The sequence below is a fragment of the Hyaena hyaena genome, unplaced genomic scaffold (genome assembly GCF_003009895.1).
Source record: "Hyaena hyaena isolate Hyena2069 unplaced genomic scaffold, ASM300989v1 scaffold_490, whole genome shotgun sequence".
NCBI lineage: Eukaryota > Metazoa > Chordata > Mammalia > Carnivora > Hyaenidae > Hyaena > Hyaena hyaena.
This window is the reverse complement of record NW_024081123.1, coordinates 809,873-823,101: the sequence shown is the minus strand read 5'-3', so window position 1 is coordinate 823,101 and position 13,229 is coordinate 809,873. Positions and strand designations below refer to the sequence as shown.

Genomic DNA, 13,229 nt, shown 5'->3' with positions numbered 1-13,229 from the left:
AGACAGGCCTCTCTCTTAAGTCATATGCCTCTTCTTCTCTTCTCTCTTTTCATGCAGATCAATTCAAATAGGAGTAACTTTTTCAACAGAGCAGATTACTGGAGATTGAGAGAATATCTTTGTATTTTCCTAAAGTGTCTGCTAGAGCTTCATTTCCTGTGGGGACACGGCTTATGATCTAGGAGACAGACAGTACTTTAATCAGCTGTTTCCATGTTTTGTCTCTTATTGCATGTTGGTCTCGTTCTCTTAGACTGGCTTCATTCTATGTAGAGGTCATGGTTCTCAGACCTGAATCTCAGCACCTTGTTCCAGAGGGCTGAAACATGATCTCTTTGGTTCCAAGTTCAAAATTCCTAAGGCTCTGACTGTCCCGGGTTAAGTCACATGCAGTCACTCATAGCTCTAGTCAGTGAATATGTATATGGGCTCCAGATTGTTCTGAGCATTTCTCTTACTGAAATCTGAAAATGGCTACATGAGGTAGACACAGGTGGGAAACTACATTGTCTTGCCCTGTACCACAAAACTAGTGCATTTTGGAGCAAGGATTTGAACTCCTCATTTGACTGTGGCACCCTAACCAGTGCCATGTATGCTGTATAACTTGCAGTACCTGAAGATAATGGACCTAAGATAAGATAGAGCTTCAGGGCTCCCCAGGGACTGCAGCCTGCTATTCGGAATGAGTAATTTAAAGATTAAAAATGGACCGTATTATGGAAGTAAGTCGAATGGGTAAATCTCGGTTTCATAAGTGTGGGGTGGTGAGAATTACTCCCACCCTTCTGCTCCGTGGTTAAGAGAAGCATTGTGCTGTGACTGTGTGGTCGTCCAAGATGCCCTTGGCCACTTGATGGTGAAGAGGATTCCCTGGTGTACTTTCACATTCCCTTTTGACCTTGCTCAGCTCAGGGAGGGATGGGAGCAGGTGTTCTATGGTTACATGTAAGCTTGCTCCGTATGTAAGCACACATCTGGCCAGGCTGCTCTCTAGACTTTTCCCCAGTCCCCTTGGGAAATCATGCTGAGCAGTCTTTTCCAGCAGCAGTGAAGGGTGAGCGGGAGAGTAGCCACGGCAGCTGCGTTTGGTTTTCTCTAGTTCTTCATAAGATAATAGCTTTTAAGTACTTCTGTAGATTGCATACTGCAAGCCTTCTCACAGTGGTAGTGACATATTTCGTCCTAGGAGCAAAGCAAAAGGCAGTTTTTTGGTTGTAACTTTTTTCTCTCTCTTCAAGATTATCCTGAAGGCAATAATTCAAGTGATTATCTTGTTCAAACAACAACATATCTACCGGAAAACTTCACATATTCACCATACCTCCCCTGCCCAGAAAAACTGCCTTATATGCGTAAGTGTCATCTAATTTTGACTTAACTGTTTGTGTTATAATAAACTAATACAAATCACATGGTTTGAGCACACCATGCTCAGATCATTAATTACTATGGGTGCTAATGTTCATGTTATTTGATATTTCTTTTTTGGACAAAGCATTTTTTTGGAAGTGAGGGGGATTGAAAAGTGAAGAAAAAGCTCCTCCTTTACCCAGAAACAACCTCTATTGTGAGTTTGATGTGTATTCTTACAGGTTATTTGAAAAATATTTTTTACATAAATAGATGGTTAAGACAATTATAATGTCTCAAAGGTGTTAAGAATTTATATAAATGGTCTTAAAGTTACAGTTCTTTCTAGAATTTGTTTGCTTAATTAAAAATTTTTTTAATGTTTTTTTTGAGAGAGAGTGAGAGAAACAGAGTGTGAGTGGGGGAGGGGCAGAGAGCGAGGGAGACACAGAATCCGAAGCAGGCTCCAGGCTCCGAGCTGTCCGCACAGAACTGGAAGCGGGGCTCTAACTCACCAACTGTGAGATCGTGACCTGAGCTGAAGTGGGATGCTTAACTGATGAGGCACCCAGGCGCCCCTGCTTAATTTTTTAGGATTATCCATGTTGATACATACAGATCTACTTATTTTCCTTAATTACTGTATTGTACATGTTTGAATAAAGGTACCACATTTATCTTTTTCTCTGCTGATGGAAATTTATGTGGTTTCCACTTTTTTGCTATCACAAAGTAGTGCTATCAGCAGCAGCACAGTACAGATTTCTCTGCATGTGGCACATATATACTTGAGGGTTCATCTCTAGAACTGGGGGTTGCTACATAGGCTAGCTTGGTTTTGCACCAAAAGAGCTGTACCAGTTTATTTTTTATTTTTTCAAACATTTATTTATTTTGTTTTTGAGAGAGTGAGAGAGAACACATGAGTGGGGGCGGGCAGAGAGAGAGAAGGAGAGAGAAAATGCCAAGCCTCAATGCGGAGCTCAGTCCCACTTACTGTGAGATGATGGCCCGAGTTGAAACCGAGTCTGAAGCTTAACCAGCTCAGCCACCCAGGTGCCCCAGACCTGTACCAGTTTATATTCTCAACATCAAAGCATGAATGTACCATTTTGATATTGATAGACTTAAATTTTTGCTAATGTGATAAAAATATTTTTTCTAGTTTGTTAGATAAAAAAATGATATCACATTGTTTGGATTTTCACTTTTCTCATTAGTAATGGGTTTGAGTGACTTTTGATGGATTAGTGAGTGGTTTTGAATTTTTTCTCCTGTGACTCACTCAGTTGTGTGCTGTATCGATTCCATATTGGTTAATGGGGCATTGGTACTGATTAATGGACGTTCTTTACATATATTCTAGCAGTGACCTATTGTCTGCTGTATGTGTTGTAACAGCTATTCACAGTCCCTGGCTTGTCTTTTCATTTTGTTTATGGAATCTTCTGTTTTACAGAAGTTTAAAGCTAATGATATTTTCAGGTGTATCAATCACATTAAAGTTTTTGCTTTTTCTGACTTAAGAAAGCTTTCCGTATTACTCCAAGGCCATACAAATACTGTTTTATTTCCTTCTAACAGTTTTACATTTTGCATTTAGCTTTTGTATATAGTATAAGATAGCAATAAAAATGGTGTATTTTAATTACATACGTTTTCAAAATATGTAATTCAATTCAATTTCAATACATGATCATTAAAAACCTACTATAATCACTCAGAAGCTGCAGGGCTATAATTTTGGCATCTTTTTCCTTTGTATGTTTCCCTTCCCTCAATTTTAAGCATGCTCTGCACATATAAGCTTATATGTTGATTTTTATGTAATTAAAAAATTAAGTAAATATCCTTTGAGTTACTTATTTATCCTTGGATTCTAAAGCACTCAGTATCAAAATGTGCTTTTTATGTCTTTACATGAGTATTCTTTCTTGAGGAAATTGACCATTGTCTATCATATTTATAGGATTTTTTCAGTTTGTTGTTGGTAAATCATTGAAATTATATGTTTATAATAAACGAGTCCCCTTTCAATGTCATCTAAGGCCATGGTTCTCAAGTTCGGGGGTGCATCAGAATCAGCTGGATAGTCTTAAAATCCAGATTGCTGTACTCCCCCTTGGGAGTTTTATACTCTGTAGATCCTGAGTGAGGTCTGAGAATTTTCACCCCTAACAAGTCCCTGGGTGCTGGTGACCCTCAGGCTGCACTCTGGGACCCGCTAATCTAGAGTAGGTCCTGGCTATATCAAGTCTGAGGAGCATTTATAATTCTTGGCCCCAACCCCTAAGTGATTTTATTAATCTGACAGGGGGCATGGGTATTTTAAAAAAAATTCTCACTTGATTCAAATCTTGCTGCCTCTTTGATGTCTTATAATAGAGAATGAAGCTATGATTTTCGTGGCCGTGTATTTGTCATTACTTTGTTATTGTAGCCCTGGTTTTCTAAAAATGAATGTTTTTGTCTGTGCAGTACTGAAACCACTAAGTAATGTTCTGTTGAAATATTGATTACAATAATTTCATTTTCATAATTTGCGTATTCAAGGGTTCATAGTCTTAGGAAATCTTTCTGTTCTCGGTTTAGTTGCCATTTTCTTAATTACTGCTTTATGGGTACTAATTAAACTCTGTTTAAAAGCATCTGCCTGCCAGGCCTTGCTACTAGCACTGCTCTCCTCCAGCCCAGAACCTGTAAATGCCCCTGTCGCGGTGCTTGAGAGATTGTGTCAGGCCTGCTGCACATTCACGGCCTTGTCGCTGAATGTCCTGCTGCCACTGGAGTCCTGGTTCTTCACAAGAGAGGATCACACTGGTTGGCCAGCCACCTTTTCACAGAAGGCCTCCTCGTGGGCTGCTGGCTTTGGGTCCAGCACCAACCCCAAGTCCTAATTAGAAAATTGGTCATGTGCAAATAACTGCTTAGAAAGGGACCGTAGAAACAGCTGACATAATGAGGCTTCTTCCAACAGGGCCTTGCTTGAGCCATCCGGAAGGGCCCCTTCACTGAGTCACGTGACCACTGCAAAGTAAAGCCTCACTTTGCCTATCTGTAAAATACGGAAGTATCGTATCAACTTCGCAGTGTTGCAAGGATAAAAGGAAGTGCAGGGCTTTAAGCTGGATAGACATTAGTTTCATATTCCCTTTCTTCCTCACTGCTTTGATGGAGCCAAACTTTGTGATGATCAAGGGAATGAGAAACCTGGAAGAAATGGGTGGAGTTAAGGGTTTTATACTTAGCTATGTATCCTTATTTTTTTTTAAGTTAATAACATTATTTCCCATTAATAATAGAGAACAGCACAAAATACCTAAGTGTAAAATCTTATTATAATATCACACAAAACAATTGAATACAGTGTCTCCCTAAATAATAGTTAAAGTAAATCCTTGTAGGGAAAAGATCTACTTTGATGAAAACTGTCCAAGTATGAATGATACTTAATTTTCCTATAATCACCAAAAGTGAAGTTTAGGCTTAACATTGGTGTGTTTGGTTATCTAGCTGTAGCTTCTTTTTTATTTTTCTCTAGTGGAGCAGTGGGACTATCAGCACTGGATTACCATAAAGATGAAGTTGTAACTTTTCCAGTTGGAATTCAGATAATATGGATTTCTTAGACTTCAGCAATATTTTATATTCAATCAGTTATACTGTAAAATCTATTTTGTAAATTTTTTTAATGTTTATTTATTTTTGAGAGAGAGAGAGAGAGAGTGGGGGAGGGGCAGAGAGAGAGGGAGACACAGAATCCAAAGCAGGCTCCAGGCTCTGAACTGTCAGAGCCAGCTGAGTGGCTATTTTGATTTTTTTTAGTAAAGCAGAGTGGGAAAAATGTCATTTGTGTACTTTGCATTAAAATGAAGGTAGACTTCCCTGGAGTTTTCCTATCTTTTAATTCTTCTTCAAACAGAATACATTTCCAGTAACTTTCATATATTTTTTCCTTATTGTTTGCGGAATATTTCCGTTTATGGTTTAACTTTGGTAATTGCTATATTTGCTAGACTTAGGAATATAACAAAAGCTATAAAGACTTTTTGAGGTGAATTTAAATAATTCAAATGAAAATCAGCAAAAAGGGAAAAAGGTAAGTACGCTTCAGGGAAGCTCAAAGAATATGTACTGTGACAAACCATCATGCATGTGTGTACAGTAAAAAGAGAGATGGGAGCCATTTTCGAGTAAACCGTGGCTACACATGTAGTGGCCCTGGGTTGTTCACAGGGGCAGGCAGAGGAGACATGAAGCTGAATGGCCCCGACTTACCAGAGCAGGTTACAACGCTCACAGAAAAGCAGCGTGCTCACTATGAATGGGTTATTATGTGATGAAAGGGAGTCCGTGGTTCCTTCTAGAAGGAAAAGGAAGACATCAGTGAGAGAGGATGTTGTAATTAGGTCTTGCAAGGTAGTTCACTAGGTAGCTGAGGTAACAGTGTGAGAGCATGGAGGGTTTTGTGAGAACAGAGGGTGGTCTGCTGTGACCAGGGCGGGAAGTGAGGCTGGACAGGGAGGGGAGAGGCCTTGAGGGCCATGTGGTTCCACGAATCCCTGGGGATCCATGAGATAGGCCTCAGAGGGAGCAGAGCCCTTAAGCATATATGTAGAAGGTTGATTTATGGCCTGTGTGCATATCTCTAGGATAAGGGTGCCCAGTTTTTAAAGGGTCTGGGGCAAAAAAGGATAAAACAAAAATGAGCAAAGACCACTGCTTTAAGCAGAAGAATAGTGTGACTAGGATGGTATTCAGAAAGATTATTCTGATGAGAAGTTGAAAAGTAGATGAGAATGGGGAAATACTAGAATCTGGAAGACCAGCAAGGAACTTTCTGCCGGTGCCAAGAAGAATGACAAGAGCATATGCCAAGGCTGTGGCATTGGAGAGAGGATGAGGCATCAAGGAGAAGCTCCAGGGGTGCCATTGGCTGTATGTGGTAGCCAACCAAGGGATCGGGGTTAATGAGTAAGGTTTTGGCTTGGTGATTGATAACTGAAACAAGTAATGCGGGATAAACATCACATTTGGAGAACAGGGAAGTTAATGAGGAAGTTAGAGTTGGGCCTTGTTTAAAGCTCAGGAGAGCTAATTTAGAGTCCGAATTTCATCAGTGAGATCTAGGCTGGAAATAGAGGAAGTGATACGGGAAGGCTAAAGGTGGGTCCCTGGAGATTACTGGCACTTGTGGGGGTGACAGGTAGTTAGTAGCAGAAGGGAGAACAGTCAGGGACATAGAGGGCTCAGGGAGCAGTGTCCCAGAGGCTAACGAGGACACAGTTTGAGGGGAGGATGTTCTGTCTTGTGACATACCTCAAACCAGATGGAATGAAGACCTGTGACCTGTGACAAGCCATTGAATGTAGCATGGAGAAAATGGAGGCCACAGCAAATGCAGTCTCAGTAGAGGGGTAGGGTAGGATGCAAAGTACACTGTCCAGAGAAGTGACCCAGAGGGGTATAAAAACTCATTGGTTAAAAAAAAAAAAAAAAAAAAGTGTGGTGGGAAAGGGAAGTAGAATGGAGTAAGGTACCTGGAGGAGGTGGGGGCAAGGGAAGAAGCCTTTAGGAAGATATGGACTTGAACAAGTTTTTGGGAATTCCAGAGAGAGAAGATAGGAAGTATAAGGAAGCAGAAGGGAAGTATCCATGGAGCCAGATTCTGGAGAAGCTTAAGGAAACAGAAATAGGCTCACATCAAGGAATTAGCCTTGGAAAGCAGGAACCTCTTCTCCCCTGAGGCGTGAGTATAGTTCATTGGGAGATGAGGTGGAGAAAGTTAAGGGGGTTCATGCCTATTGCTTCAATGTTCCTGATAAAGTGGGAGGCCACATACATATGAGATGTTGGCCAGGAAAGTGGGACTCAGTGCTGGGCAGTTCCAGCAGCTGAAATGTGTTCACGTCAAGCCGTGTGGCCACAAACATGATTCAGGGCTGTCTGCTGACAGGAACTTTGAGAATGGGGCCGGTAACCTTCATTCCAAAAAGCCATGCCTGGTGATTCTTAGCCACATGACCAAAATTACTGAGCTGCTTATTAGAAGACTAGATAGACTGGAAAAATGAGGCTATAGCAGAGAGAAATTTAAGCCAGAGCTGACTGACTTTCAACTCTGACACTGCCAGTCATCCTAGGTAATGGTGATGCTTAAGGTTTGTGAATACAGATCTGAGTTTGTAAAGATGATGTACAAAAAAGAAATAATAAGGATGATATACAAGGTGAGGGGAGAGTACCTCCCAGTCAGTAAATAAGGCTGGATATTTGAAGCTGGTCAAAGGGGGTGAATTTATAAAAGAAGGAAGTAAATGTCTTTTGTTTTGTTTTGTTTTTTGTTTTTCTTTTGTTTGTTTTTGTTTTTTTGTAAAGTGTAGGTATAAGTCTGCAGAATACCATCTTTTATCCCTGGCACCAAGATTGTAGACTGAGGAAAGTGAGCATTTGGCACAGTTTGAAAGGAAGAACACTTTTTCATTTAAGATAAAGAGTAGGGTGGTATTCTGAAGAAAACACTGAAGTACAGTATATGGAAGTTTCTTGGCATTGAAATGGTTCCAGAAAACACATTTGAAACCATGGGAGGAATATATGATATACCATTTTTTCTTGACATGACATATCATAAATTTCATAACAGCTTCTTGGGAATAAGAAAGAAGCAGTACGTTACGTGCACACGTTGTAGGGTATGCCCCTGTGTCAGGATGCAACAGTGTAAGTGAGTGCGTGTCTCAGAGCTGAGGAGATAACGATAATAGTTGAGGATTATGACACGAAAGGAGGTGGTCAGCTTATCAATAGTTGGGGACTAGGAAAACAGTTTGGAGGAGGTGATAAAGGCTGTGGGGCTTTCAGGGGGCACCAAAGGTTCATTGGGTGGGTTATCAGGGAAGTAGGACAAAAAGCGAAGACTGCTAACCAGGGGTTTCAGGTAGTCATTCAGAGTAAAGTGAGAGAAAACCAAAAGCAAGGGAAGAAACTGAGTGTTAAGAGCTGTGTACTGTGGCCAGGATTAGGAGCTGAGAACGTGGGCTATATGGAGGCTGTTATTTTGGGTCATTTATATGTGGGACACCTGTTGCACAAATGTCTTATAGGCCTATTATAGTACCTGATAGCGCCAAGGGGTGGAGATACAGGTAGGAAGAAAGCAGAAAGAGAGGTGAGACAAGATTGATCGGGGGCCAGCTTTGCCATTCCTGCCCATTCGCTCATTCATCCATCTAGTGTCCAGGCATTGCACTTGGCATTGGTGATGTGTGACTAAAAATCTCTCTATTTTGGTCACTTTAGGAGTAGTTGAGTAAGAAATCGTTTGTCTAAGTAGGCCTAAATTTCCAGAAGTTGCGAAGCCCAAGTAATTCCCTAGTGGAAATAGGCAGTTTCTAGTGTTGGGTCCACAGGGGGCAGTGGGTGACTGGGGGTAAGAGGACTGATGTAGCCATTTAGCCTTGAGCTGTGTGTGCGCAGGCAGCAGCCCCAGGGGATGTGGGAGAGAATGTGCTATCTTCTCATAAAAATCATTTTTTGACTTTGGAGAGAAATTCATCTGATGGGATATTTCTTAAGGAAATTCACATCTTTCTCAACACTGTCAGTCAGATCTTTGGGGTGTGCACATGTGAAACCCTGAGGGCAAAGTGGTGATAAAAAGTCAGAGGATCCAGAATTATAGGCTTTAGATACCAAAAAATAGATACAGGCCCTAAACTGAGTGACATAGTCGCAGAGGGCTGTGGATTTATGGAGAAAGCAGCTCTCTGGCTAGAGATAATATGCCTTACATTTTACTTGAAATGTAAGAAAAAATGTAAATCTAGGTAGTTCATATGTATTGACTATTATTTTAAGAATTGTATTTTCATAGAAAAAGTAATGTCCTAAGTCATGTCATGTGGTATGTTGTTGTCCATACTACCATGAGCCTGTGGTTTGGGCCTGCACATGCCTCATGGACCCCAGACCCATTTAAGTTTCCAAACTGGGTGGCATTATCACATGTCTTGCTAATTCAGCATTAGAAAATTATAGTAAATATCATAGATAATCAATGATGCAACTAAGTTTTTCTCAACACATAGCAGAAATAGTTTGGCACGCAGGCTTTGCTGACAGGACTGATGGGTAGCTTACAACTGACTTTTGTTCTTCCACTTGACCTGAGCCTCTAGCTAACTGGCAGCCCCTGTTCTTTTCAGGCACCCAGTTCTGCCCTTTCCTTTCCAACTCCAGTTCCACCTTCCAAATAGTCAAAGTCAAGATTTGATAGATTATGTTATTTGCTTTTGTGTGCTGATTGATGGCTCTGCTGGATAAACTGATTCAGAGAATATATTTTTGACCTTTTAATTTCTTTTTTATTTTTTTACAATGTTTGTTTATTTCAAGATCCAGGGAGAGAAAGCATGTGTAGGGGAAGAGCAGAGGAGAGGGAGAGAGAGAGAGAATCCCAAGTAGGCCCCATGCTGCTAGTGCAGAGCCTGACTTGGGGCTCAATCCCATGAACCACGAGATCATGACCTTAGCTGAAATCAAGAGTTTGGCGCTTAATCGCTTAACTGACTAAGCCACCCAGGCGCCCCTGACCTTTTAATTTCTAACTGGGGTGAGCACACGTTCTCATTGGAAAAGCTCAGGCTAGCACAGGTGCTGAGTGAAGATTGGGGGTTCCCTGTGGAGTTCAGCGGGTCCTTTTTCTTCAGTTGCCCTTGGAATGTCAACAAGCGAAATAAAGGGGGACTAGCCTGGCTGATTGCTTAGGTTTTTTTGTTTTTTTTTTTTTTTAATTACAAGCACAGAAAGTTTTTTCCTCTCCTGGTTTTAAAGCACTGGAATGTTTCTTTGATTGAAACTGGAAGAGGATATCGAGTATGTAAAGGAGGTGAAAGTCTCTTCAGTGGGTATAGTGGTGAGGACCCCAGGTCCTCCCTGACCGCAGGCTTACCTTGAGAGATGTTTTTCTACCGAGGATTGTTTGAAAAGCACATCGCAAGAGGTTTATCTGCTTCGTGACTCTTCCTGGACTTTCTCTGCAGTGTGCCCTTTCCCCTTCACTTCCTGTGCATGGCGTCTTTTCCCTAACACCTTGTGTGGAGAAGTGAGCTGGTGTATTGAATTAAGTATATGCAGAATAGGGGTGCCTGATTGGCTCAGTCCTTTAAGCGTCTGACTCTTGAGCTCAGCTCAGATCATGATCTCATGGTTCATGGAATTGAGCCCCACATTGGGCTCTGTGCTGATAGCAAAGAGCCTGTTTGGGATTCTCTCTCTCCCTCTCTCTACTGCCCCCCAGCTTGCTTCTCTGTCTCTCTCTAATAAATAAGCGTTAAAAAAAATAGAATATGCAGATGATGACCTGCTGGATGAGGCTAGCACAAGCCACCACATGGGGCAGGCAGGTAGCTCCCTCAGCATCCGAGCTCCCACTTTGGGGAAGTGAAACCCACGGAGTCATTTTGACTGGAGTTACAGTTTCACTACACCCACACGAAGGAAGCAGAGTCACAGGGTTTAATTACTTACAGATTCCAGAAGCAAGGGGGCTCAGTAAGCTGGGGGAAGGGCAGTCCTCTGTTCCAGGTTGAATGAGCAGGAGGTAGAGCAAGGTAGCGGGCACCTATCACTTGTAGGGTGGTTGGGACAGAGATCACTTAACTTTTTGTGGGCTTAACTCTAAGTGATTATTTTAAAAGATTCCCTGGGGAAAAACAAAGCAGGAATTTATGGCGGAAATCCTAAACTCAAGTCCTTATCTAAGTGACAGACTCTGGGTGTGAACAGGGTTATCAGAGTCTGAAATGCCTAGGCAGCAACTCAGAAAAACAAAGTTGTTTTTTCAGAAGAACAATAGTTGTTTTTGTCACCACAACTGATCCCGCAATGCCTAGGCATTAATCTTTAGGGAAAATCATAGGCACTATCTGGACGGTGGAGCTATTATGAGCCACTGGCAGGGATTTGGTCACCCAGCACATGAAGCACTTTAGCAAAGCAAATATGCCAGTCAACAATATCAGTAGACAAACAACAATTTGAAGTGCTGTTTGTAACGACCCTCTCCATTTGTTGGGGTCAAGCAACCCCAAGAAAATAAACCAAAGCCCTTGGATAAATAAGGTTAAGGTAGGTATTTGTTTAAAAACGTGGATGAGATAATGGAGTACGTATACCTGTTAACATCTTTTGTAAATTTATCTGAATGTTTCCAGAATTATTAATATTCATGCAGCAGATGGGGCCCTTTATAGCACGTATACCCGTTCCCTGGCCAGTAGGTAATCTAAAACTAAATGGTTATCCAAAGCTGTCTGCTGCATCAGGGCTAGTCTTCAGCGTAACAGTCCAGTGTGTTCAGCAGGGTGGCTGACAGGTTGCTGTTTATCTTAACAATTCGTTGTTGTGTGCCTAGTGCGGTGGCAGCTAGCCCAGTCCCAGTGAGGGGTAACCGCAGACCTGTGACCAGTATAACAGGTTTGAATACTGCATGCTTTTGACATGAGGGGGCAGAGGTATGAATTGGGGGGTCCTGTTCAGTGATTTGTAAGAGTAGCTCCAGGGAGACTCAAGTACACTGGTATGAGTAGGGGACTCCTGGGGGCTGGCACGGAGGCACATGCATTGGACGTTGAGGGAAGAAGGGCACACATGGAGAGCCACATAGTATGACAGCCCCAGGTCACTGGACACACAATGGACACTGACTGTGTCATCAGGGAAGCTAAAATAAGTTGGAGGTCCCTCCCGGATGGTTGGGCCTTGAGGCCCAAGGCCATAGGGGTGATTCTCCTTGGGACAAGGTGTAGATCATATGGTGTTGGTTCCTGGGCAGATATGAAGGATTATAAAGGACACCTGGGGGCTCCTGCCAAGCATCACAGAGTGTCCTGCATTAGAGCAGTTGAGCACCATGGAGAGAGGTCAGGCAAGCCATAGGGACAGATGTTTGGGGGTCCTTCTGCTGATCAGATGGGGACAGGATCAATATATTAGCTTTGTAGACCACTAACTAGGGAAACAGCCTTTGTTGAACCTGGTAAGGTGCCACGGAATTATAGCAGCCCTCAAAATAAGCTCTGATTTCTGCCTATTGTAAAAAAATATTTAAGACTGTCCGAAGACTTGAATAGGAAGATTGTCTATTATTTGTGTCCTAGTGGATAATTAGGGAACTATGTGGGTAATTGTCCCCCCGCCCCCAGAAGAGAAACAAGCTCTGGATCCCAAGGGCAGCAGCCTTGGCAGCTTCCACTCTCAGAGGTCAGAGTATGGGACCCCAGGTCCTGGTGCCAGGGCTGGGACATTCCAAGCGGTGATGACATTTGCCTTCAAGGTGGGCTGGTGGTCTCTTAAAGAGCCCACAGTGCCTGAGCAAAGGCTTCCGTTTTGTATTTGAGCTGTCCTGGATTAGGGACCCCTGATCTCCAGAACCGCTCACACAGAGGGCCCTCTGGTCATCTTATGAGAGAGCTGAGTTGAGGTGCCACTTCTCCATGGAGACTGAGAAAGGGCCTGGAGGCCCTAATATCTCTAAGGGCCCTCTGTTGTGTTCCTGGCTGAAGGGGCGGAGGGCAAACAAGATTTGGGCTTCAGGAAAATTATCTTTTTCATGTATGGCTACACATTAATGTGGGCTAATGCCTATTATGCTGTAATTAACATTGCTGAGAATTGTAACAGTATGGCTTTATAATTGGGTGGGGGTGCTTTAAGAAGAACTGCTTAGATTCTGGCCCCAAGGGCACCCTCTGGGTCAAGGAGGTCAAGTGGTAGTATGCCCATTAGCCCATCCCAGTCTTATAGAAGAGGAGGCATGCTTCATCGAGGCTTGTCCGCGCACAGGGAACCGCGCTGTAATAACTGTGATGGGT

The 13,229-nt window shown here is 42.5% G+C and overlaps 1 protein-coding gene across 1 annotated transcript in view; it reads left to right on the top strand.

Annotated features, from left to right (window-relative positions):
* Positions 1-13,229, top strand: part of B4GALT6 (beta-1,4-galactosyltransferase 6) — a 66,266-nt gene that overhangs the window by 28,204 nt on the left and 24,833 nt on the right. The window contains exon 3 of the mRNA XM_039254442.1: positions 1,242-1,355. Coding sequence (XP_039110373.1) covers positions 1,242-1,355 — 114 coding nt within the window. The remainder of the gene's footprint in view (positions 1-1,241; positions 1,356-13,229) is intronic.